This window comes from Xenopus laevis, chromosome 1L (assembly GCF_017654675.1).
Source record: "Xenopus laevis strain J_2021 chromosome 1L, Xenopus_laevis_v10.1, whole genome shotgun sequence".
NCBI classification, from domain to species: Eukaryota; Metazoa; Chordata; class Amphibia; order Anura; family Pipidae; genus Xenopus; species Xenopus laevis.
The window spans coordinates 154,278,991-154,306,989 of NC_054371.1; the positions used below are offsets into that span (position 1 = coordinate 154,278,991).

Genomic DNA, 27,999 nt, shown 5'->3' on the forward strand with positions numbered 1-27,999 from the left:
ATAAAATAATAATTCATGATCTTCTAGTACCCGTAATGTATGAAGATCTAATTATCCAGAAAACCCCAGGTCCTGAGCATGCTGGATAGCAGGTCCCATATCTGTACAAATGCAAGTTTCATGAAGCACTTACCTAGAGCTCCCAGAGAAGCCATTCCTAAAGGGGTGGGCAGCATCTGTGAATGAATATTTATAGGATAGATGCTGGCAGCATAGAGCAGTCTGAAGTCTATAAGGAGATATCTGTCTCTTTCTCAGACATTTAGGAACTTTGTTGCAAGTTTCTTTGATAAACTATAGAAAGCAGGGGAATTGCCTACACAGTGGAATAGGCCAAGGCACTAGATAGTGACAGCTGCACAGATGGAGAAGTTGAGTGCACTGTTAGTAAATACACATGTGCATATCCAACAAGTGTCATGAATGAGGGTGTGTATGTGCGCACCATTGTTATTTATAGTATTGTCTCACCCAACCAAAGAGTCTGCCGTCCTGATGGGAGAAACAGGATAATTCAAATACCTCTGGTGTCTGGTTTGCTGGTGAGATTAGGGACAATTGGATACCATGAATGCTCTTTTTGACTGATCTTTTGAAACCACATTTACCATACAATACAGTGAGCTTTGTGACAAGTCCATTTTTTTCATTGCTGGTGCTGGCCATGCTGGGAGATGTTTAGGTGTCTTCACCATACTTTGCTTGCTCCAGAATGTAGTAGTCAGTAGTAATCTACTAGTTTTGGCTTTTATCAATTTTATTAATATCCTTCGTAAGCACTGAGGATCAAAACTGGACTGAATATGCTAGATGGGCCTTACCAGTGATTTGTAATGGGGGGAGAATTACCTTGTCCTCCAGTGATTCTATACCCCTTTTAAAACAGAACAAGATCTTGCTGACCATTCCTGCTGCATTGCTTGCTAGAGCTTAGTTTATTATTCACAATTCCATGCATATTTTAAAATCCCAAATGCATAACCTTATATTTATCAGTATTGAATCTCATCTGCCACTCTGATTGTCAGTCTAATGCCAGTCGTGCAAGATTGCCACATCCTGGATGAACTGAATTGGCCTGCAGACTGTTCTGTCATCAGTAAACACTGATATACTGCCTTCAATGCCCTCACTGAAGTCATTAATAAACAAATTGAATAAAAGTTAGCCTAATATGGTAACCTACGGCACCCCACAAAAAACCCCCAACAGTAGGCCCATTACAGAAGACTGCAGCACTCCACTAAGAACCCAACTCCAAGCATACCATCTGTATATGATCTTTGTATTAGTTTTCTATCCATATACAATGAGTATTACAAAGACCAACATACAGTATCTCATTTTAGAATGCAAATATTTAGGCAGCAATTCATTTGGCAAAATGCAAGCAGATCACACCTTCTTCAAATCCATTGTCCAAGTTCCTGCTTCTTTATCATAAAAGCAATTACATTTGTCATAAATTTGTTTTGATTACAACTATAACACCAGTATATTTTGATATACCATTAGAAGGTATCCCTTAAAGGAGAAGGAAAGTCATTTGGCACTTGGGTTCCAAATGTTAGGCACCCCAAGTGATTGTATTTACTTACCTGACACCCTGGGGTGGTGCTCCTATCTGCAGAAAACTGCACCGGCCCAAGGTTCGTCACGCTGCAAATTTCCTGGGACAGACACATGCTCAGTAGAACAAAAATAGCCGACTCTTTTGTTAAAGTTCGGTTTTTCCCATTACTGCGCATGTGCAGCCGGGAGAAGAAAGAAGCAGGCAGAAGATAGCTCCATTGTGCTCACTAGAAGAACCCATAGGCCGTTGAAGGTTTCTGCTGATAGACGCACCAGGGTAAGTAAATATAATCACTTCGGGTGCCTAACATTTGGCACCCGCAAGTGCCAAATGACTTTCCAGTACCCTCCTCCCCTGAATCTAGTATAATGATTGTGTTCAGAAACAATCATTATGCTAGTATCTGGTTTGGAACAACCTGAGAGATAATCTGTCTCTCTTCCAGACATTTAAGAACTTGGTTGCAGGTTTCTTTGATAAACTGTAGGAAGCAGGGGAATTGCCTGTGCAGTGGAATAGGCCAAAGCACTAGATTGTGGCAGCTGCACAGATGGAGAAGTTGAGCGCACTGTTGGTAAAGTGGGAAGAAACTGATCGATTTCACAATACAGATGTGTTTTTACACTCTCTTCTTGGTTGTGCAAGGAAATATCATTCTGAGGCAATTCATTTTCAGTGACTGTTTCACCTGAGTTTATCTGCTGAACATGAGAGAGACAATGAGAGGCTTTTAATAACCAATTACCAATACTTGCACTGCTACACATCAAGCTTTACTAATTACTATCACTAAACCCAGAAACAAAAAAGGACAAAAATATCTGTGTGCCTTGATTTGCAAAAGTACTTAGCCCCCATGCAAGTAATTGCACATAGCTTTGATGTACTTGCTCTGATGGATTGTGCACAACTGAGGGCAAGTACAATGCACTACTGGATGCAAATAACCATTGACCTTAACACCTGCCTTGAGCTGGTAGTAATTCCAGGGTTCCCTTAAGTTGCATACACATAAGGGACTCATTTGGATAGTGATGCTGTTTTAACACTGTGGAAGTGGCACTCTTTGCACACAAATGCATTTTAAGAAAATGTGTGCCACAATTTGCTGAATCACAATAACAAAGTGTGCTGCACACCTTTAAGCATATAAGACAATAAAACTGAGCTACACTAATAAAGTTGTTTTTACTTTGTCAGTAGAAAATATCACAATGTATGCTAGGACTTACAGTTTAACCAACTCTATACAGCTCATTGGTTGAAGCACTTCAAGGCCAAAATACTACTATGTTTTGCTTACTCTATATCTCAGGGTATAACAAAATACTGGCTAATACACCAAGCCAATATATATCTGTGGTTATATCAAGGCAGTTGTATGGAGCTGGCTGACAGACTGACTGACAGTATAATTAAATAATCCTGAATGGCTGATTCTGCAGTGTTAGGGTTTTTCATATGTATATATAGTCCAGCATGATTGTGTTACTATATAACCAACCAGGTCAGGGCTGGTATTTGTTCTAGGGGTTTGTTAGCATTTGAAAATAAATTATTTTTAGGGACCCCTAAGGTATTTAATCATATGCTGGGAGTGCTGTGTTATCCAAGGGGAAGAGAAGGCATATGGATTTAAGGGTATGTCTTAACTTTTTTTTCCACATGAGTGATAAGTGATATCCCTGCAGTGAGCACCAACCATTTGGTTTTTTGGTGTGCTACCACAATTAATGTGGACATGATCGTATGGTAACATGGGTGTAGTTTAAAGTGAGTGTAGTTTAAAAACAGAGAATGGTCAACACTGGCTTCCATTATCGGCCCTCCACTATGTAGGCCGGAAAAATATTGGCCCTCGGTACCACAGAAGTTGGACAGCACTGAACCAGGCTGTTTTCCTGGAAACTATTTTTAACTACAGTTGACAGGTCAATGAATTAATGCATTTACTCTAAAGTGCATTCCCATGAAATATAAAGATATACAATATCATCTTATTTGGTTAAGATAGAAAGCTACCCTGATCACTGTTAACAAAATATTATCTGTAAGTGTGTATATATAGTGAATAAAGTACCCCCTCTTGTAAAATATAAGGATATTATAAGTTACCGAGGAGTTTCATGACCATATAAAAACACGAGGCCGAAGGCCGAGTGTTTTTATACAGGTCATAGAACTCCGAGGTAACTTCTAATATCCTCATATTTTACAACTGGGGGTACTTTATTTATTATAATACACAAGTTTCAGTGAGTTATGTGACAGAAATGACATCAGAACTCACCATTTATAAGGGTATAATTTACAGGATATTCATGGCTTTTGTGTATTATATATATATTATGCAAATATATATTATATATAAAATTATGATATGCTCTCACATTTTCATGACTTAGAAGAGGCGCTGGTTTAGGGTATTTACCCTTTCCTAAGGAGAGAATAATGTACTTTGTATTATATAAGCAAAAAGGAATACAAACTTGACACAGTGACCTTATCAATTAAAAAAACTTGGATATTAAAAAAGAAAAATACACTGTCAACAGCACATTCAAATTTAAAAGTACAACTTTACCTAAAAAAAGAACATTCTCACATTTTTTCCTGGTATAGTCACAAAAGCATCACTAAATGATGCCACAAGGTAAAAGATGTAATTTACTAATATGTACAGCATATGTCAATGTGATAAGATTCTTTATTGGGTCATGTATCTGGATATTAATTCTGTTGGTTAGGTATTCATTGTGAAAATATAGTTTTCTTTATTGCATTAATTGTAAGCAGACATGATTCACCTAAACGGCTGTTTCATCTCAAACAAATTTGAGGCTTCCCAAAACCCTAACAGGACCCATTTTTTAACTACAGTTAATAGGACCCATTTTGGTGCTTAATATTGTGAAGCAAATATGGTGCTGCAAGGTTTAGAGGTAAGTTCTCACAGTTTTAGTATCTGTTATATTGTATACACAGTAGTTTTGCACAGAATGTATATATTACCAAGCACTATGGCAAAGCTATTTTATATTATATAGTACTACTAGCCATTAAGCACACATGTGAAATACAGTACAGATGATGCACCAGTGACAAGCAAGTAAGTTTCTACCAGGGCATAAATATATGAGCACATCCAACTTACTTTTGCTGCAGCTTCTGAGCAACACAATGCCTATAGTAAACACCAGTATACATAAGCCTGCTCCAGCGATGAGAAATATTAGCTCTTGAGGTTCATGTAAATAAGAAAATAGTTAACATTAAGCAGTAAACTAGAAGACTAAAAAGTGAATGCTGTTTTAAATACAAATATGGGGCAACATAGTTATAGTCATTAATGGAAAAAGAATACAAAAAAGCATTGCTTTGTGCAAACCTTTGTGCTAGTTTTATGCAACTTTTGTTAACCCAGAAATTAGTGACCACTTCCACCAGTGGAAGTAGGGGGGCTTCGTACCTTTAAGGGCAGGAGCCTTGATGGTGCTGGGAAGGGCAGGCAGAAAAAGAGGGTTTAAAGGGCAGGTCTAGGACTGGTAGTTGAGGGGGAGTAAGGCAGAAAATTGAGTCTATGGTAGATGGCCATCCCGTAATTCAGAGATTTCTGGATAATGGGTTTCCGGATTACAAATCCCATACCTGTATATATATCACAGTCTCAAGCAGCCGCACTCTGATCCAGAATAATTCAGCAAATGTGGGTGCAGGGTCTAGTAATATATAAAAATCTTCACACAGACCCGCACTTTAGTTTGTGATAAATCAAATAATTTTTTTATTGCATAATAAAAATTATTTGATTTATCAGAAATTGGAGTGCGGGTCCATATGAAGATTTTTATACGTATATCTATATACTGCTGTGTAGCCATGGGTTAGCTAAATGCTATCCATGGATTTCCACAAAATATAGAATACGACATTTTATTTGTAGGTGCTGGATTAAAAAAAAAAACCTCTGATTTTTGAAAGTAAACAATTGTATTGTGATCTTAAAGTATAAGTTTTAATAAATAGTGCAATTTTGAGTAATATTTAACAAGAAGCCTGATTAAAGTTCAAAGCACTTACCATTTCGTTTCAGTGCAGAACCAGTGTCAGACTGGCCCACTGGGATACCAGGAAAACTCCTGGTGGGCCCAGGTGTCAGTGGTCCCTGATTCTGCTAAATATTTGGCCTATTTCATGGCCAATACCTATTTCTATGAGAACAAAGCTAAATAGATGGAATAATAGAATATAATATGTAAAGAAAAGAGACTAGGAGAATAGAGGTTGAGTGAGGAGAGGAAGAATAATAGTACTGAGAGTGGGCCCTTGGTCTAAGGTTTTTGGGTGGGCCCCTGGTGTCCCAGTCCAACACTGTGCAGAACTGAACGAAAGTAGGTTTTCAGTAGGTAGATGTGCAGTAGAATTGAAGGATATAGAGAGAGCTGTACCAGAGACAAGATCAGAAGCTGGGGGGATAGAAAATAAAAGTATATACAACTACCTCATTTGTTCTTACAAAGATTACAGTCACATGAACATGAATTAAATTCCAACTACAAACTTCAACTACGCATAGCTAATCACTAATTTTAAGTCCTAGTATGCATGTCTATTGTAATATACAGTAGCAGTTGACTTTATCTGAAATAGTCTTAAAGATAAGTCACGTATTTAACACGCATTTATAAAACTCAACATATTCCACTGCACTGTACAATAGGGAGTATATATCAAACATTCAGATTACATACAAAAATTCACAAAAATGCAAAAAGAAAAAAGCCCACTTAAGATATTAGGGTTTTTTGGCAGTGGTATTTGTGTTGATAAGTCTACCGTTATATTCTATCCTGCTGTTAAACCATAGTCCTGAGAATCCTAGTAACATATTTAAATGTAATTCTAGTACTTTTGGAACAATGGGTGTCTGTCAGTAATTCCTCACTGAAAGGGTTGGTTCACCTTTAAGTTAACCTTTAGTATAATATAGAATGACCAATTCTAAGTAACTTTTCAATTGGTCTTCATAATTAATTTGTTATAGTTTTTGATTTATTTGCCTTCTTCTTCTGACGCTTTCCAGATTTCAAATGGGGGTCACCGACCCACCTGTAAAAAAATTCTGTCTAAGGATACATATTTCTTGTTATTGCTACTATTGATTAATCCTCTTTCTATTCAGGCCCGGATTTGTGGAAAGGCCACCTAGGCCCGGGCCTAGGGCGGCAGGATTTAAGGGGGGCGGCATGATGCCCAATCACACCTACTTTTGTTCAAAAACACTGGGAATGCGCTGGAGATACAATATTTTTTTAAATTTCCCCATTGATGATGAAAATTTGCACGAATAAAAGGGAGGGGACAGGGGCGCCGAACGGCAGTGGGCCTAGGGGTGCCCTCTATGTAAATCCGGCCCTGTTTCTATTCAGGCCTTCTCTTATTCAAATTCCAGTCTCTTATTAAAATCAATGCATGGTTGCTAGGGTAATTAGAACCCTAGCAACCAGATTGGTGAAATTGCAAACAGGGGAGCTGCTGAATAAAAAGTCAAACAACCACAAATAATAAAAAATGGAAACCAATTGCAAATTGTATCAGAATATCACTCTCTACATCATACTAAAAGATAACTCAAAGGTGGACAACTCCTTTAAGTATTCAAAATATGCATACAGACTGCAGCAAGTTAATTACCTTCTATTGTATAAAAACCCAAAGATAGGTTTTCAGCATGTAGATGTTCAGTAACATTTATAGACATAGATAGAGCTGTAGTAGAAACTGTAGTAGAAACTGTAGTAGAAACTGGATCTAAAGGGGGTGAGAATGAAAGTAAAAAATAACTGTTCATAGTACCCTCATTTTATTTTACAGTGCACAAAAAAATATCCCTTAAAACCCTAAAAAGTGTAGTTTATACAATTTAAGGTGAACCACCCGTTTAATATAAATTACACTATGGGGCAGATTTATCAAAGGTTGAATTTCGAGTTCATGGGAGTTTCTAAAAACTCCCATAAACTCCCATAAACACGAAATTAGAAAAAAAGACTAATTGAAACTTATTAAAAATTTGAATTTTTCAAGTTTGGGTGAATGGGATAGACCTGCAAACTCGAATTGAATTTGAATCGAATTCGATTCGAGTTTTTTCTCCAAAAAAAATTTAAACTTCAAAACAAATTTTAATCCCCTTATTCAAATGGAAATTCGAACACCTCGACCATGGAAACAGTCTTAATTCGAATACACGCCACCTAAAGCCTGCCAAGTTCATGTACAAGTCAATGGCAGAGGCAGAGGCGTTAAGCCAATTGGAGATGTTAATAGCCTTCCTGACATTCAAGTTTTGTTTTCAGTGAAAAACTCTATTCGTACTAATTGAATACAAATCAAATACAATTCAAATTTTTGGGTCGGATATTAGACATTCAAATTTTTTCTTAAATAACCTCACAGTTAAATTGTGAGTATATTCGAATTAAACAACATTCACATGAATTTGAAATTCGGCCTTTGATAAATGGGCTCCTAAATGTTTATAAATCTCCTGCAAGTTCTTCTTTATCCTGCTGCTAAACTAAGGGCAACTGAAATAAAGAACAATGATTCATTGACCAGAATCTGCCCCATAATGTTGCAAATTTACCAAAATATGTCATTACATTGATTTAAAAAGTTGTGGGGGAAAAAAGGTAGATTATTTTTGTCTAGTGTTATAAAAAAAAACCTCCTAGTGAATATGATTATTATATCTAACATCGTAAATAAAAAGATTATTAGAAATGACCATGGCATTATTAACAAAGCCACTGAGCCCTCATATTTTATAATAGGGAGTACCTAATGTTTTATGATATTTTAATGAAAGTTTTGGACAGAGTAAAAATATTTTAAATTTACAGTACATCTCATCATACCAAAGGAAGAATTATTTAGGGGCAGATTTACCAAGGGTCAAATTTCAAATTCATGTGTGTTTTTAAAAACTCCCAGAAAGGCTCATGAACTCGAAATTTGACCTATCGAAATTTATTTAAAAAATTTAAATTTTTAAAACTTGAATTTAACCGAATCGAATTCAAGGTTTAAAACCTTGATTCAAGTTTTTTCTCCGAAATAAAACTTGAATGTCAGGAAGGCTGCAAACAACTCCAAATTGATCCCAGGATGTCTCCCATTGACTAAAGCAATTCGGCAGGTTTTAGGTGTTGAGTTCCTAAAGGGCCAGAGTATGATAAATCTCGAAAATCGAATTCCAATTTTTTAAAAAAATCGAATAGAATTTTAACAATTCCCTAGTAGAATTTTACAGTTTTGGCAATCAAAAAATAATGTAGTCAATCAATATGATAATATAAGTAAGGTGGGTGTCTTCAACTAAGTACTTTACAAACCAAACAAAGAAAAAAGGAGACTGAATCCCCACTTGAATCAACCCAGATGATTAATAATTCAGTTGGAGCCAAATCATTAAATGAAAAGCACATTTATTAAATCTCCATATAGATTAAAAAAACTAGCCCTTAAAACCCTAAAAAGTGTAGTTTATACAATTTAAGGTGAACCACCCCTTTAATATATATTACACTATGGGGCAGATTTATCAAAGGTTGAATTTCGAGTTTATGGGAGTTTCTAATAACTCCCATAAACACGAAATTCAGAAAAAAAAGACTAATCGAAATTTATTAAAAATTTAAATTTTTCAAATTCAGGTGAATGGGATAGACCTGCAATTCGAATGAAATTCAATTTGAATTTTTATCTCCGAATTTGATCTTCAAAACTACTCGAAATTGATTGTAGGATGTCCCCCATAGGCTAAAACACCAATTCAGCTGGTTTTAAATGGCGAATTGTCGAATTTGAACAGTACATGATAAATTTCAAAATTCGAATTTCGATTTTTTTAAAAACTCAAATCGAATTCTGACTATTTCATAGTCAAATTACACTAAAATAAACTTGAAAATTCAAATTTTGAAATTCAAATTTGAAATTCGTATTTTTTTCAATACCATTGATAAATCTGCCCCTATGTGGTAAATTATGGATATTCTGTTATCTGTTATTCTGTCTTTCCTTCTTGCAAAATGTGCAATGTCCATCTTTATATAGGATGTTCAACCTGCTTCCCACTACTTAGGTAAACTATAACCTACAGTATTCAGCTGTCAAAGAGTACTGGAGATTGTTAGTCAACAAACAACATTTTATACTGGTGATATTGGTAATAATGAACCCGCATTGTCACCGTGCACAAAATCATGTGTTTAGAACAGAATATCCTACACACATAGAGGGTTATTTACTAAAATCCAAATTTATCTAATTTTTTTTTAAATAAAAAAACATGACCAAACTCCCATACCCAAGTTTACCTTATTTATTATTAAAAAAGCTAAATTTAATTGGTTTTGGTAAAAACTCTATTAAATGCGGCAAAAAACTGAATTTTTTTCGCTATTTTTTTCCCGAATCGCCTGATTTTTTTTAAAGCTTTTTCCTGAAGAGCGCAAACTTTTCTGATTTTTGTCTGAAAAGCCAAAATGGTTAATTCCAGCGCAGACCACAGAAAGTTCAAAATAGGCTAGGGACCTCTGCCATTGACTTATACACAACCTAGGCAGGTCCGAGATGGCGGAATTTTGGATTTCGGGTTTTTTGCTGCATGGGGCTTAAATAAATCTTGAAAATTTTGAGTTTAAAAAAAATGAAAAATTTGAGTATTGGAGTTTAGTAAATAACCCCCATAAAGTTTGTGTATACACAATGCTCTTATTTTTTTTTCCTGACACTTGCATTAATTTTTGCAAATCAAAAAAAGAAAGACATGAGCCTTGACACAGACTGATGCTCGAGACAGTGGTTCTACCGCAAATTCATGCAATTCAATTGACTGAATTTCTGTGATGCAATTGGAGTAAACAGTCTACATTTCAGTTGCAATAAATGCTTTATCACTTTAGTTCATTAGCAATGATTCAGACTGTACATTCATACTGTACCTTTAAAAGTTTGAGCTACTGTCACTGTTGATGTCCGTGTAGTAGTAGAGAGAGGAGTAGTGTAACCTATCCAAAATGATAGTAATATTATAAAAATGTGCTGCATGCTACATATGCGCACTTCCATGTTTACATCATTATGCATTAACTTGATTTATTACTTAATTTTTTAAAAACAAAAATAATTGTATACAGTAACATACACATATACTGTACACTTGTATAGAAGTCCCTCATAAGAACAGAGAGCTCAGGTAACCCTATTTTCCAGAGAATATATATTTTTTAATTATAAATACATTTTATTGGCAAACACAACGGAGGACTTTACTGTAGACATTAAAATCAGTTTTTTTTCTACTGAAAATAATTGTTTTTTTCCTAGAAGGTGTAACCCCTTTTTGGCCACCCCCCTGTGCCAAGGTTGTACATTACATATTTCTTACCGGTGCAGGTCCTGAGTCCCCTTTGCTAAGTGAAAGGTACTGGGAAACTCCTCTCTGGCAGTGCCTCCACCTAATGGGATCTGGGAATACACCTGTGGGTGGCCCCATTAGGAAAACATTCAAATACACAAAGTACTGTATAACAAATAACTTTATGTAACATTAAAGGCAAAGTAAAACACATTTACATTTCAAATACCCATTCCCCTGGGAATATATGCAGTCCAAGATCCTGGCCCTCCGTGCAAGGCAAAGTCCCATAACTCCTTTGGTAGACAAGAGTCTTAGTTCCCTTTCCCCAAAGAGTACATTGCTCCCAGGTAGCGTTACCTGTCCCAAGTACTTTTCCCAACTGGACAAAGTACTGCTCCCATGTGGCAGGCACACAAAAAGCCTGGGTCACAAACGGAAGACATCCTGGATCCTCTCTTTCCCTCTACTCTCTCCAGGCAGACTCACCCAGGGGCTCACACAGAGCTGGCAGGCTCACACAGAGCTGGAGCAGGCATCCACAGTGATGACATTCTTTATTCAAGCATCTTGTAGCTTGCTGCACTTTCTGAACTGTAGCTCCCAGCACTGTATACATCGTAAGCATTCCAAGTCCAGATTCTGAAATCAGGCGCTTGAGACCCTCCTGGTCTAGCTCCCAGGCATGGGGCTGCCGCACCCCAGCCTCAGAGGCCTCCTGCACCTACATCTTGGTGGCTGAAATCACTATCTCGTCCATGAAGTAATATCCATCTAATCTCTGACTCCCTGCTGTCTGAGCACATGGCTCTGCTTTTTATAGTAAAGTGGTGCAGCAGTGACAGCTATGTAGCTCAGACCAGAGGGGAATTAACCCTACGGGTCCCTACAAAGACTTTCAGCATTTTTACCTTCCTTCAGTGTAATTATATGTATGTCAAATGTATGTATGGAGAATGGATTGTAGCTTTACTATGGAGCAGGTTGTATTTGTTTGCTTTTTAACTCCATATCCATTTTAATTGATCATGTATTTGCATTGGTGCCCCTTAACAACTGCATCAAATGCAAACTGTTTTTGGACTTTTACCTTCTCATTTCGTATATTTTAAGTGTAAACATGAATTATTGTTATATTTGTTAAATCAACAAATGGAGCAGGGTCACAAAATATACTGCTGAGGCATCAAAATGTAGGACATGAATAGCAGTGATATCTAGTATTTATTTCCTGTATAGAGTGTGGTAGTACATTTTAAAAAGATCCTGTCATGTCTGTTACATTGTGAACACTGTACATATTTCACTCTACCATGTCAAATTTCATTACCAACACAACTGTATTTTTTAGTTGTAATATTGGTGTGTAGACAGCCATCTCAGGTCATTTTGCCTGGTCATGTGATTTCAGAAAGAACCAGTGCTGCACTATGGCACTGCTTTCTAAAAGGCTATTGTTTCTCCTACTCAATGTAACTGAAGGAGTCACAGTGGGACATTTTTACTATTGAGTGTTGTTCTTATATGTACCAGGGAGCTGCTATCTGGTTACCTTCCCATTGTTCTGCTGGGTGGAAAGGGTGAAGGGTGATATCACTCCAACTTGCAGTACAGCAGTAAAGAGTTTATCAGAGCACAAGTCACATGACTGGGGACACCTGGGAAACTGACAATACTGTATGTCAAGCCCCATGTGAGATTTCAAAATTAAATATAAAAAGATCTCTTTGCTCTTTTGAAAAACGATCTTCAATTCAGAAGTCTGCTGGAGCAGAAGTATTAACTGATGTGTTTTGAAAAAAACATGTTTTCCCATGGCAGTATCCCTTTAATTAGTGGCTACACCTTAATATAAGGAGAATGTCTTTAAAAAAATAATCACTAGGCAAATATTCTTACCTTCAGTTTTTATTGTAACCTTTTCACTGTTGTCTGATTTTATATCTCTTCCTTGTATTTGTACCCAGTAAGCACAGGAATAATCCCCTGCAGCCTTGTGACCATATGTTGATACAGTAAATGAATCTTCTTTGCGAAGGTCTTCATCTCTATCAATGGCAATTCCGTCCTTGTAAAACTGGATCTTCCTCACATCCAGGGATTGTGGAATTAGACATTTCACAGTGACTTGCTCACCTCCAATAGACATAGGATGTAAGGGGTTCAGATGTATTTTGGGAGATTGTAAAGGTCCTAAAACACAAAAAGGTATATTTGCTAGAATGGTTAGTTTCCAATACTCAAAGAATAATTCTGTTCCAACTAACCTTAACCTTAACTGTGTAATTAAGTTGGCTACAGGTTGCACCCCTTAAATGGATTCTGTCATGATTTTTATGATGTAGTTTTTATTTTTAAATTACACTGTTTACACTGCAAATAGTTCACCCTACAATATAAAATGTCATTCCTGAACCAGCAAGTGTATTTTTGTAGTTGTAATATTGTTGTGTAGGCAGTCATCTCAGGTTATTTTTAGTGATGGGCGAATTTATTCGCCAGGCGCGAATTCACGGCGAATTTGCGCGTTTCACCGCCAGCGAATAAATTCGCGAAACGCCCGCAAAAATTCAGGCCAAAAACGGGCGCCGGCATCAAAAACGGGCGCCGGCGTCAAAAAAACAGGCGCCGGCGTCAAAAACGGGTGCCGGCGTCAAAAACGAGACGCCGGCGCTGTTTCGCTAATTTTTCGCCGTTTCGCGAATTTCGCGCGAAATTCGTGAATTTTACGGCGAAGCGAAACGGCCCAAATTCGCCCATCACTAGTTATTTTGTCTGGTCATGTGCTTTCAGAAAGAGCCAGCACTTTAGGGTGGAACTGGTTTCTGGCAGACTGTTGTTTATCCTACTCAATGAAACTGAATGTGACCCAGTGGGACCTGCTGAGGACACTGCTCTGCTGCTGAGACTGTCCGCACTGTGCCTGCACATAAATTCTATGTTGCAGCAGGAGGATGCCAACCATGTAAACCGTCCTGGAGTCCCTCCCGCATGAGGATTCTATTACACGATTGACGATTGAGTGTAAGGCTGCAGCCTGCAATTAAGTGCATTGTCTTCAGCAGCAGAACTTGGTGGTGGCAAAACTCTCTCCTGTCTTCCAGGTGGAGCATCATCATATACCTTGAGGACATTACTGGCTATAGTGAAGCCTCCAATTGTGACCCCCCCCTGCTGCAGCACAGGTACTAACTTTGGTCAAAATTTGAAAAAATAAAAATTATTATTAAAATATATATAAATATTCTGTGTGTCACTGTTACTAGTGTGGGGGTCAGCAAATAAAAACTTTTTTTAACCTCTTAGAATGAACAATTCTTAGCAGTGTTTCAATTGGTCTTTTTTTTTTTTTTTTTGGTATAGTTTTCAAATTACTTGCCTTCTTCTAATCCCTTTAAGTTGCTCAAGCTCTTTAAAAATAGCTTCACTGGTAAACTATTATCAAAATTGGACATGTTTTCCCTAGAGAAGTGGTGCTTGCATGGGGACATGATTATTCTTTACATATATATGAGAGCACATTATAGATTGATAGCGGGGGATTTTTTTTCACATATAAGGGGAAAAGTGGGCAGTATGGTTGTATGGCAGTATGGTTGTGGATTTCCCTGTCAGGTGATGATGTAATGGCAGATTCACTTTTAAGGGCAATGAAAGATGGCATTGTAAAATGTATGGATGTGCATTAGATGTACTGGAATCATATGCTCATTATTGTGCCCCTTATTTAACAAGCCCAGAACTTTGTATTTATGACTAATATTTTAATTTATATTTCAATACACTTTTATTTTTTTTATCAACATCTGTACAGAACATTATTTCCATAAAATCACAAGTGAGTAAATATTCCAGTATCAATATTGCTTTTACAGCAGTAATAATGAAAACAAGGGACACAATCTGTAACACATAGGGGCAGATTTACTAAGGGTCGAATATCGAGGGTTAATTAACCCTCGATATTCGACTAGGAACTAAAATCTATCGACTTCGAATATCGAAGTCGAACGATTTAGCGCTAATCCTACGATCGAACGATCGAAGGATTATTCGTTCGATCGAACGATTAAATCCTTCGAATCGAACGTTTCGAAGGATTTTAATCCAACGATCGAAGGAATATCCTTCGATCAAAAAAACGCTGGCAAGCCTATGGGGACCTTCCCCATAGGCTAACATTGACTTCGGTAGCTTTTAGCTGCCGAAGTAGGGGGTCGAAGTTTTTATTAAAGAGACAGTACTTCGATTATCGAATGGTCGAATAGTCGAACGATTTTTAGTTCGAATCGTTCGATTCGAAGTCAAAGTAGTAGTCGAAGGTCGAAGTAGCCCATTCGATGGTCGAAGTAGCCAAAAAAATACTTCAAAATTCGAAGTTTTTTTAATTCGAATCCTTCACTCGAGCTTTGTAAATGTGCCCCATAGTATCTAAACATTATTAACAATCCGCAGTACAATTGTCTACAAATGAGTGTCAACTTTTAAACTACATTGACTACACCAAAGTATTGTTTTAATTGGGAAACAAAAAATAAACAATAAAAGTATTACTTCTACACTGACCATTCATTAAACACTAGGGGGTTACTTATAAAGAGAAAAAGGAATTGGGTACATTTCGATATTCCAGGGGCCCCAAGTCAACAGACATTTATTTTGAGAGTCCAGTAAAATGCTTGTTATTTTATCCTGAATCATAATACAATCTACTCTGGATTTAACTGGGTCTATTGGGATTTGTTTTTGTTTCCAGGCATCAGCCAAGGTCCTCTTAGCTGCTGTCATAATGGTGGTAAATAGGTGAAACTGGGTATTGTTTAACTCTTTGGGTTTTATACCTAACAAAACTATTCCAGGGTCCCTAGGAATAAAGATTTCCATAGCTGAGTGTATCATATTAACGATCCTTATCCAAAACCTCCGGGCATTAGTGCATGACCACCAAGTATGGAACATTGTCCCTATTTCATTGCAAACCCTAAAGCATTTGGCATCTACAGATGGAAAGCATTTTGCAATGCAAGCCAGTACAAGGTACCATCTGAAGAGGTCTTAATACAGTAGTTAGTTTCTTGTAAGGAAACATTATTTGAAGATTTTTTAGCAGTAAGCCAGATTTGTTCCCAGACCTCAGGTTCCAACTCTCTACTTAAGTCTTTGTTCCATCCTGACATATATGGTAATCCCTGGGGTAGAGGATGGTCAAAAAACTTACTGTATAAAAAAGATACCGATTTCTGAAGGTTGGGAGAGCGGAGGCACCATCTCTCAAATAATGTCTTGTCTGCACTGTTTACCTTTGTGGGCTTGGATGAAGTTAAATATTTGCTGTAAACAAAATATTTTGTTTTGTGGAATAGAGTATTTTTCTATAAGTTGTTATAAGGAATATGGCCCAGAAATTGAACAAAACTGGTATATCGCCCAGATGTTTTGGTTGAACCACTGTTTAAATTGTTGTGCTTGGAGACCTGGGATAAACAGTGGGTTCCTTAATATGGGAGCCACTGGTGTATGGGGAAAACTTAAGTTCAGTTTCATAATTAAGGAGTCAATATTTTTAGAGTATGCTGAAGACACCTACTGACCCCTTTGGGTCTTTTACCTAGAGGGCACCAAATTAAGGCAACAAGAGAAAAAGGATAAGTAAAAGTAGCTTCTAGGGAAACCCAATGCGGGCTATCTTCTCTAATGTGCAAGGTTAGAACTTGGGATAGTTGAACAGCCTTAAAATAATATAAAGGTTTAGGGAGACCTAAACCCCCTTTTAAGTTTAGGCTGAAAAGGGGTATATTTATTCCCAGCCCAAATTAATTTTAAGACTAATGATTCAAATTTTCCTAATTGGTCTACTGGAATTGAAACTGGAAGTGTTCTAAATAAATACAATAGCTTTGGCAAGAGTGTCATTTTAACTGAGTTTATCCGCCCTATCCATGAGATTTGATGAGAGTTCCATTTCTCTAGTAAAGCGGCCAGAGCTTTAAACATTGGTGGATAATTGAATTTATAAAGAGAATCATAGGAATTTGTCAACTATGAGGCTGCCAATTAAATTCAAAAGTAAGGTGGAGTAATTTTTGTGTGGAAGATTAATGTTCAATGCCTCTGTTTTGAAGACCTGAAATAATGCTAAATGTGTCTAAAAGATTATAAAGGTTTGGTAGTGATGTTTAGGTCATAGAGATAGTGAGAGTTAAATTATCTGCGAAAAGACTGATTTTATGATGGTCACCTCCTGTTCAAATTCCCATGATATCAAGATTAGTACGGATCGCTGTAGCTAGCGGTTCAATTGCCAAATGAAATAGGGTTGGGGAAAGGGGGCACCCCTGACATGTCCCCCTGTTGATTATAAACTGTTTGGAATAGAAACCCAGAATATTAACTAGAGCGGATGGGGTAGCGTATAGAGCTCTCACCCAGGTTAATAAATTACTTCAAAACCCCCACAAATATCCAGTTTTTTAAAAAATAAAAATGTTAATTTTGATATTTGTGGGCGCTATTTTGTACTGGGGGGTGGGCCCTTGAGATAAGGTTTCCTGATGGGCCCCAGGCACCCCAGTCCGGCACTGTGTGGAAAAGCAAATCATCAGGTGATGATTTCATTAAAAAATAACACATCATGATCTGAAAATGTAAATATTATTCCTAGCATTCATTTATAAAGGTAAAATGTATAATCAGTCTAATTATCATTTATTATAATGTGACCTCTGTCTTCTGTTTGGGTCTTTAGACCCTTCAGTGACATGTTTATGGCTGTTATGTTTATATAAATTAAACCAAAGGTCTCTTTGTCCAGGTGGTGGTGAATACAAATTGATGACAGCATTTACTATTATGATAGTAGAGAACTGAACACAGCTTTGTAGATTTAGTATTGTGACTTCTGAATGTATTTACTGGTTGAGCATTCCCCTTTTAATATACTAGTACTAAAAGGATGTAGCATGTAAAATCTCCCTAGAGACTTCTTATGATGCCTCTCTTTGACCTTAGCCCCCAATTTGCTGTCAAACAGCTTGCTTTACCTGGGACCCTCCATCCAAAATGTCAGTAGAGTCCAATCTGGACCCTCATCACAATCACTTTTAGAAATACTGAGCTTTCTAAATTTTTTGTGTTACTTAAATAGTTCAATCTGCCTGCTTGCTACAAAAACATTGTTTAATGCTATATCTGTAGAAACAAGTAAAATCAACTGGACTTGCTGTGTTTTTTCCTTGAAAGATCCCCATGACCTGCCCCCCCCTTCAGCTCCTCCCCTTCAGCTCCTCCAAGCACAAATATCCTTTTGAATGAACTGGACCTTTACAAAATATGTTCAAAATAAGACAATTTTATATGGTTAGTTGTACTTCAAGGGGAAGTATTTGATTTGGTCAAAAATGGGCAATTCAATCCTTGTTGATACATCTGAATTTATATCTATATTTCTATAGTACAAATTGTGTTGTACATTTATCAAACAATAAAATAAAATTTACAACTAACAAGTGCTAAGTGTTAAGTGAAGAGGGAAGGAGGTCTCAGTCCCTTAAAGCTTACAATTTAAGTAGGTGGGAAATTTATAAACACAATTTACAGTGGTTGAGGCTGTGCAACACAAGTGCAAATAGTGAGCCAGAAGTTATGACAGTGCTCTGGTTCTGAAGAGAATGAAGGTGGATTCTCTACAGAGGAATTCTGAAATGACATTGCATAGTAACATAGTATATGAGTTTGAAAAACTCATCAAGTAAAATCGATTTGCACAATATAGTATTGTGTATTGTTATGCAAATCATTTTGTACCTACAGAAAAATCTCTTATCTCCCTGATTATCTAGAGATTAGCTATGAGGCAAAGCTTTTTGTTTTGGAAGAACACCGTTGCATAATTTGTTGTACTTAGTGTGAGAGAGATATCTAACTGATAGAACTAAGAATATCACAGTAGGAAAGTGTAATTCTATTGCTTTTTGAATAAAAAATATACACATTATGGAAATTGAATCATTCACCACAGAGAAGCAAAAATTTAATTAATGAATTTCGTAGCATGTTACTCTTTTACTTACCAATTACAAAGAATGTGATTTTGTTACTTCTAGGTGAGGTTTTTCTTCCATCCCAGTAGTCACAGCTGTATGTACCTCCATGGGTATATTCAATACTAGGTATCTTATAAATAGCACTTTTCTGTGATAGGAGGAACTCCGAATTCTTTTGAAATGTGAACAATTTAATAGTGTCCCCACCATGCACACCACACTGCAATGTTACCTCTTCTCCTGTTATATACAAATTATAATCTGGGATTTTGGTGAGAACGGCATCTAAAAGATACAAATAATGTGTAAGGACTAGTACAAAATTTCCAATAACTAAAACCCCATTAATGCTCTTGCATCATAACTTTACAGTTAAGCTGCTGATTTTGGAATTACATTTTGTGATAGTAATATTAGTAAATAACAAACTACTGATGTCATTGTCCAGGGATTGGCATTATGTGTCCTGACCCAAAATGGGTCCCCATATTGTTAGGGCTGTGCCTCTTTATTAATGTGAAATTTAGTACAGGTATAGGACCTGATATCCAGAATGCTCGGGACCTGGGGTTTTTCCGGATAACGGATCTTTCCGTTATTTTGGTCTTCATGCCTTAAGTCTACTAGAAATTCATTTAAACATTAAATAAATCCAATAGGCTGGTTTTGCTTCCAATAAGGATTAATTATATCTTAGTTGGGATCAAGTACAAGCTACTGTTTTATTATTACAGAGAAAAAGGAAATCATTTTTAAAAATTTGGATTATTTGGATAAAATGGAGTCTATGGGAGACAGCCATTCCGTAATTCGGAGCTTTCTGGATATCGGGTTTCCGGATAAGGGGTCCTATACCTGTACTACAAACCAAAATGGTTACTTAAAAAGGTGCATAATTGATCCTAAACCAAGTCACAAAGCTAAGAAAGAGAAAGAAACCCACAATGTGACAAGCAGAATAAAGGCTATAAGGTACGGTATGAATCTGAACTAAAGGCGTCTATGGCTGTAGTAGGATTTATAGAAGAGGTTCCTAGTTGCTGTTTTTACAAAGAATAATATATTAGCAGTAATAAAGGGAAACTTCTTATTTAGAGACATAACAAAACAATTGGATTGTTTTTGTTTGCAGTAATTTACAGGTGGGTTTACCATGAATTCATGGTAAAATCACCTTTTATTAAAATCCTTACCAGGACTTCTCTGCTTAAATTCTTTGATTACTAGTTGCACTGTCTGAGTGTGTTTGTAACAAATGTTCTGAACAAGCTGGGGTTTGCTTTGTTGAGAAAATAATACAAATGGTTTTCACACAGCACTCAATTGCAGTCAAATCATTTTCGAGGTGCAAACAGGAGAAAATGCTAAGCACTAAAATAACGCATAATTTGCCCAAAGGACGTTTGATTGCTACAGATGTAACTGAAAATCCACACTCAAATTAAGCAGTACAAGAAAAAAATCTTTATTTCATACTATAAAAAACACATATAAAAAATCATACTCAATAATTAAAAACATAGACCCACATCCCTTCTAAAGCATATAAAGGGACCCGCACCACTCAATACAAGCACCACAGAATGCAGTTTGTTGAAACTAGGACTGGAACTTTCTGCAACAGAAATAACCAAATATTCCTACCTAAGTACAGGTAAGTTAGCGGTAATGGGCATCAACCCAGAAGCATAGTCCCACTTAGTTCAGTTTATGCATATAGATACCAGTTTAATTTGTTTGTGCCGTAACATTTGGGAGAGCAGATTGGGCCCCGGTTCCCGGAAGAGTCATCTTTTTGATGTATTTACTGATGCTATTCACTTCCCTGAATCTTATGTAGGGACCCATATGGTTAATGCACCCCTATGGCTTTACTTCAGGTGGGAGTGGATGTTTCTGGGAGCCTGGCACTTAGACCCTAATTAAGGAAAGTCCCCAAGGGTGGTGAGGCCCTCCTTGGTGAAGTCGGGGATACAGGGACCCCGTGAATTAGGTGAAGTGAGGACCGGGTAGGTTCTGTAAGAAAATTTTCTAGGAAAGTGAGACAAACAGAATTAGTGAGCAAGAGCAGCCTGTGCTCTGAGGGTTAGCAAAGGGGTTAGCTCTCCCCATAGGAAAGATTGGTTCAAGAACCTTCTGGTGTCAAATTCTTTTATTTAGTCATGCGGCACAAGTGAGGTGTAGTTGCACAGCACCATTCCTTGACCCTTTCATGTAGCAAAGGCCAGTCCTGTGGAGAGAGGGTCAAATGTGACCGGTGCTCTGCCTGTTTCCTAGCTTAGCCTAGATGGGGTTACAGTTATTAGGCACATAGGTGCAGTAACATTTGCATTTGTCCTTAGTACATGTTACTTGTGACTGTCCAGCAATACCATGATCTTTTCAATGAACCAAACTGACAAAGTTAGCTTGATATGTAAGTAATATGCACCATAAATGACTTGGCAGATGTTGATGCTAGTAAAGATTTGTTTGTACTATTAAATGTTATGGTTCTGATATGTATAGATGGGGTACAAATATTACTAGTGTGCACCAAATAAATGATGCAGTTCTCTGTCCAAGCCTGTTCTGCCTGTATTTTTAAAAATCTCAATAAAAAGAGTTGAACAGAAGCTCTGATGCAAAAGGCACTCAGTGATATTTCTCATGCACAAAAATGTTTCTAATTTTTTTCAAAATTTTACCTTTTTTGTTTAAAATGAAACACTTACCTGTAAAGTCAATGAAAAGGCCATTGCAAAATCCTGTTAAAACATCCAAAGTGGGAAGACAATGTGTGTAAATGAAAAATCCAACATATTTACTCCAATACTTTATAACATTTAAAGGAGAAATAAACCTGTGGGGAAAAAACCCTGTACCCCCCACCCCAGGTAGACCTCCCTCCTCCCACCAAGCTACCCCCCCTCCCCGGGGAAATGTCCCATACTCCATACTTACCCCTCGGCGCAGATTCTTCCAGCGAAGTTCCACGCGTCCATCTTCCGCGTCCTCTGTCAGCTGACTGCGAGATCGGTATTTCTGTGCATGCGCAGTTGGAGCAGTTTTCAGGATTGCGCAACTGCGCATGCTCAAAATCACACGGAAATTGCCGATCTCCCAGTCGGTTTACCGAGGACGTGGAAGATGGATGCGTGGAACTTTGCTGGAAGAATCTGCACTGAGGGGTAAGTATGGAGTATGGGGCATCTCCCCGGGGGGTAGTTAGCCTAGGGGGAGGAGGGAGAGTGGGGGTAGCGTTTTTTTTCCCCACAGGTTGATTTCTCCTTTAAAGGGAAATATACTCCAAATCCCAGAATACAGCACTTTGACATTGAACATGATGAGGGAGAGCGCACATGACTTTGCTAGCCAAATAGAGGGTGAGGAAACTGTCCCAGCAAGTCTGAGGCAGACAGTTATGGTTTCCTTTCAATATTTAACCGGTTGGTTTGTCTTTAAGTTAACTTTACTATTATAGAATGGCTTATTCTAAGCGACTTTTCAATTGGCCTTCATTTATTCTTTTTTTTATAGTTTTTGGATTATTTGCTTTCTTCTTCTGATTGTTTCCAGTTTTCAAATGAGGGTCCCTGACCCCATCTAAAAAACTAAGGCTACAAATGTATAGTTATTTCTTCTTTTTATTACTCATCTTTATATTCAGGCCTCTCCTAATCATATACTAGTCTCTCACTCATATCAATGTATGGTAGTTATTTTAAAGGTTTACAACCCCTTAATACTCTTGTTAAGTGTCATTATACACATATTTCCTTGACTAAGTTTGTTAAAATTATCATTTGTGTGCAGTTGTGCACCTTTTTCAGTCTTGTGCACAGGGAAATTGATAGAGTTTTCAGGCAAAACCCAATCATGAAGGCTATTAACATCTTCAAATGGTTCAAGGGACCTCTACCATTGACAACAAAATACATCAAAACTATGAACTAAACTAAAGAGGTGCTGATCTGTGTTGATAGAGGCAGAACAGCATTCTACCAGTGTTTGTTGAAAGCTTCTTGTATTTGTGCAATTTTAATTTATACAGCGATACTTGTGTATGCAGCGCTGTCCAGCTACAATTTATTGAATTGCCTAGAGATGCAACCATGAAATTAAAGGCATAGGCAGGACCCTTGCCGATTCCAATTCACTGCATATGGGACAGTTAGGGATGATCAATCAAACTTTTAAAATTTGTTATCTTTAAAGGAGAACTAAACCCCCAATGAAAAAATCCCCATCCACTTCCCTCAACAGTACCCCCTTCCTGCTTCCTCCCCACATAGTGCATTAGTGCAAAAAGTGTCCCTGAATGCCAAACTCACTTCTCCATGCAGAATAGCTCAGTGGAGCTCAAGGGCACCATCTTTGGTTTTCCTTGTAAAGGTACTGCTGACACTGAACTATTTGGTGCATGCGCAGTAGGAGCCAGTCAGGTATTTGCGCCAACTGCATATGCTGAATTGAAGGAAGAGGATCTGAAGAAAACTGAAGATGTGGGAGATGGTGCCCTTTGCATGGATAAGTTAGATTGACATTCAGGGACATTTTTTGGACTATGCGGGCGAGGAAGCAGGGAGGGGGGGGACTATAGGGGGTACTGAATGGGGCTTTTTTTCATTAGGAGGGGTTTAGTTCTCCTTCAAGGTCTAATAACCCTTTACAGGTATGGCATGGTCACATGTTTGAAAGTAAATATCTTGATGTAATAGGTTATATATATATACCTGGTGCAAATTTTATATACGGTATACGTCTCAATTTTTTGTTTCAGGTTCTACAGACTGCTCTGATCAACTTGATATGCTCTGTGGACTATCAAATTAGTCTTTTCATCAGAGTTCCATGTTGCTGTGGCTGCACTACAATTACATCTTCAGTATGGTCATTTAATAAAGAGGAACTGAAAATGTTTCACACCTACGTAGATATATACTGAACATACATGTAATAATGTTATTTTTTTTATACTCACCAATCAGAACTGCACAATACAAGAGCATAATGACAAGTACAATCACAGATGAAGGGCAAATGTTTTATTACTTTCTGTCATAGAAAATACAGGACATGGGTTAATTAATAGAAATAATATGTATTCTATCTTAATATAATAATTATGCCAATAATTATTCCTCTCTATACAGATTATCTGACATTTGTCTAGGAGATTATGTTTACCTGGGTAAACATAATTTCCTGGGTATTTATGTAAAGAAATTACCTTGTTGACTTAAATAACCTATAGCTTGCTGTTACAAACTTTGCTGAACATGTTACTGTACTGATAAATAAATTATATTTTTGATTTGGTGTTATCTTTAACTGTAACGTAAGATGCTAAATATACAAAAAAAAAACCTTAGACTTGTGTATTTGCCCAGATCTTTAGCAGAGTTGTTAAATTTACACACATCTGGTTGTGATCTTATGCCTTAAAAAAGCTGTAAGCAGTGGGAGTATTATGTCCATGAAATGATCCTTGCAATCTCTCTCCTATAAAAGCTAATGGCAGGGGGTGGATCAACCTGTGAGACCAATGCCTTGATTACGAGACACTTATTCCCAAGATATACAACCATGCTGGAAGAAATACCATCCTGTATCATTTACCTCGCAGAAAGCTTTATAATTTTAAAGTGGCTTTATTTGTGCACATAAATACATTATACAGCAGTGGGATAAGGTGCCAACTAACGCGTTTCGTGGCCGTGTACTGGCACTTCTTCAGAGTTGTGCAAACTACAAAACGTCAGCATGTTATAAAGTGCTTTCACAGGTGCATTCAATTAATGACTAATTCATTTAAAGGTAGAGATAATCACAGTGTTGTGTAAAACTTACAATTCTCATAGTAATTTACATACATATGTATCATCAAGCCATGTTCTTGTTAAAACATATTAAATATGCTAAAAATGTGTTTTTAAATATTGAAAATGGTCAGTGTAAAAATACTATGTTAGTGAAAATTAGTGTGATATATTAATATCTAAATACATAAATCTCTAAATACATAAATCAAATAAATCAAGAGGATATCACACAGACAGCATCAAGAAAACATATGACAAGACAGTCTTGTGTAATAGGGAAGAACTCCTAATGAATAAATGCAGAAGGGATGTAAAAGATAGTGTAAAAAACAAAATGAGATTTATTACTACATACACTTCTGAGGCCAAAGAGATACAACATATTATCTTGAGACATTGGAATATTTTAAGATCTGATCCAGTTTTAGCGCAACTAGATTTGAAAAAAACCACAGTTTGTGTATAGGCGGGGCTTTAACCTGAGAGATAGAATTTCACCAAGCATGTTACCTGATAAGAAAAAACAAACTAATTGGCTAAACACAGTAGGAACCTATAAGTGCGGTGCGAATGTGTGTAAATGCTGCACATTTATTAAAACATCTAATGAAATACAGAGTACGGTGAGCAAAAAAATACACAACTGTAAGACGTATGTGAATTGTCGAAGAAACAAATGTGGTATATTTAGCAACGTGTAGATGTGGCAAACTATATGTTGGCCGGACAGTTAGCAAATTTAAAGATCGGGTCCTGGAACATATAGCTTGTGTAGGTAGATTAGACACTTCCTCAGCCGAACACATAGTCGAGATGCATGATGCTAATGAATATTTTGTATCTTTTCAGGGTATTGAAACAGTAAGATTGTGAAAAAGGAAAGGAGATATTAAAACGTTAATATCCAAAAGGGAAATTAAGTGGATGTCTATTTTGGATACAGTTGTACCTAAGGGGTTGAATAAAGAATGGGATATAAAGTACTTTTTAGAATAACCAGTCCTGATGCAACATATTTTGAGAATCTGAGCTCTATATGAAATAGCTATTTAATCAAATATATGAACTGCTTTTATATTTTATCCACAATGATTGATTAAGTGTATATAAAATAATATGAAAATAAATAAAATATGAGATAAAATATAAGTATATGAAGTTTATAACCAAATTAAATAAGTGATATAACAGCGCCGACAACATTGTGGATATTATATAATAATCCATATAATAACTTTATTAACTACAGTAAATGTCTATAATATACAATTGATTGATAAGATTGACATGTTTATACTTAACATCTAGGAGTATTATATATTGTATTTTATTATTGTATGTATTTAGAGATTAATATATCACACTAATTTTCACTAACAGTATTTTTACACTGACCATTTTCAATATTTAAAAACACATTTTTAGCATATTTAATATGTTTTAACAAGAACATGGCTTGATGATACATATGTATGTATATTACTATGAGAATTGTATGTTTTACACAACACTGATTATCTCTACCTTTAAATGAATTAGTCATTAATTGAATGCACCTGTGAAAGCACTTTATAACACGCTGACGTTTTGTAGTTTGCACAACTCTGAAGAAGTGCCAGTACACGGTCACGAATCGCGTTAGTTGGCACCTTATCCCACTGCGGTATAATGTATTTATGTGCACAAATAAAGCCACTTTAAAATAATAAAGCTTTCTCCGTTAGTTCAGCGCTCGTAAGCTGCGAGGTAAATGATACAGGATACTAACCGGCTGAGGATCTCGCGGGATCTCGCGGGAGCAGCGAACTGAGGAGAGTCAGCACAACAGGGTGAGCTCTGCTATTATCACGCAAGATTTGTTTTGGAAGGAATACTATGGCTGGAGTTAAATAGTTAGGACCACTATATGGGGTTTACCATGACATGATATGGCAGCTCAGCTGTCAAGTCATTTATGGTGTATTTTGGCACGAGTCAAAATTATTCGGAAGCCTATTGACTTCAATGCATTTCTCCTGTTTTTGAAAGTATATGCACTTGCACAGTTAATAAATTAATAATGAAACAGGGTTACGGGGAATATGCATTGATCAATCCCCTCTTTTCTGTGTGCATGCAGCTAATCTGGCCAGATCAGTTCCACTTTTATATTTATATATTTTAACTTAGCCTAGTTCTCCCACAACCCCCCTTTTTGTATATTTACATACATACACAATCAATTTTACAACCATAAAAAGTGTAGACACAGGTGTAAAAAACTTTGCATCTTCATAAAAGCTTCTGTTCCATTTCCCTGGATTTGCATGAGCTACACACATTTCTTAAAGATCTTTAGCACATTCGTTTAATCTTTATGGTTTGGGTAGCCAGATTCAATTCAGTGAGAAACAGTTATCTCATGGTTTATCATGTGAAAACTCATGGGCGAGATTCAATTCAAGGAGAAAAAATGTTTCTCCTAATTCAGTTCCATTTTTTTCCTCATAAACTTCAATAGTGTTGATAAACTGTGAGATACGTTTTTCTGAATTGAATTGCATCTCAAATTAAATCGCATCCATGAGTTTACACGTGATGAACCTTTTTCTCACTGAATTGAATCTGGTCCAGTATTTGCAAGTGTTTTCAGCTGCTTTGCATGTGTACACAAATGAAGGCATTTTCAACAGATACACCAAATTCATACTTTTTAGATTCAGCGTAATACTGCTTCACAAAGGATCTGGATTGAAACGAAGTTAAACTTGAACCCTCATTTGCATTTTCAATTTTAATTTTAAAAAGCTTGCATCACCCATGGACAAAAGGTTTGTCACTTTTATCTGTCTGGAGTTCATTATTTATCTTAACACTAACAATTCAGCATATCCCTAGTTCTTTGATATATTCAGTCAACCATAAAATAGAAATATGCTCCTATACTCACCTGTATGCAGCTTCTTCTCATAAGAACATATAACTGCACTTGGCAATTGTTTTGATCAATCTAATTCACAATTGCTATGTTATAAATCTTCCCTCTGTCTATTTGACTGCCTTTAATATACTGAAATGCTCCATAAACAGCTCACTGTCTTTTCAGCACATGCCGCCAAGCTCCTTCTGCAAAAGAGCCTTAGGTCATGCGGAGTCTGCTAGTTCTTCTTCCTG

General features: G+C 36.8%; 1 protein-coding gene across 2 annotated transcripts; it reads right to left on the bottom strand.

Annotated features, from left to right (window-relative positions):
• Nucleotides 1–57: 57 nt before the first annotated feature.
• On the bottom strand, nt 58–27,985 carry LOC108714979. 2 transcript variants are annotated; one of them, XM_041565458.1, is made up of 10 exons: nt 27,776–27,985; nt 24,006–24,079; nt 21,757–21,789; nt 19,070–19,327; nt 12,900–13,193; nt 10,585–10,650; nt 7,268–7,384; nt 4,728–4,811; nt 3,964–4,010; nt 58–2,271 (listed from the first exon to the last, which is right to left on the bottom strand). In XM_041565458.1, the coding sequence occupies exons 2-10, from the start codon at nt 24,031–24,033 to the stop codon at nt 2,023–2,025; spliced, it is 1,176 nt and encodes a 391-aa protein (XP_041421392.1). In that variant the 5' UTR covers nt 24,034–24,079; nt 27,776–27,985; the 3' UTR covers nt 58–2,022. The 2 variants fall into 2 exon arrangements, with proteins under 2 accessions (XP_041421392.1, XP_018115331.1); XM_018259842.2 differs by having other exon boundaries at nt 58–2,274; nt 27,776–27,984.
• Between the last annotated feature and the right edge of the window lie 14 nt (nt 27,986–27,999).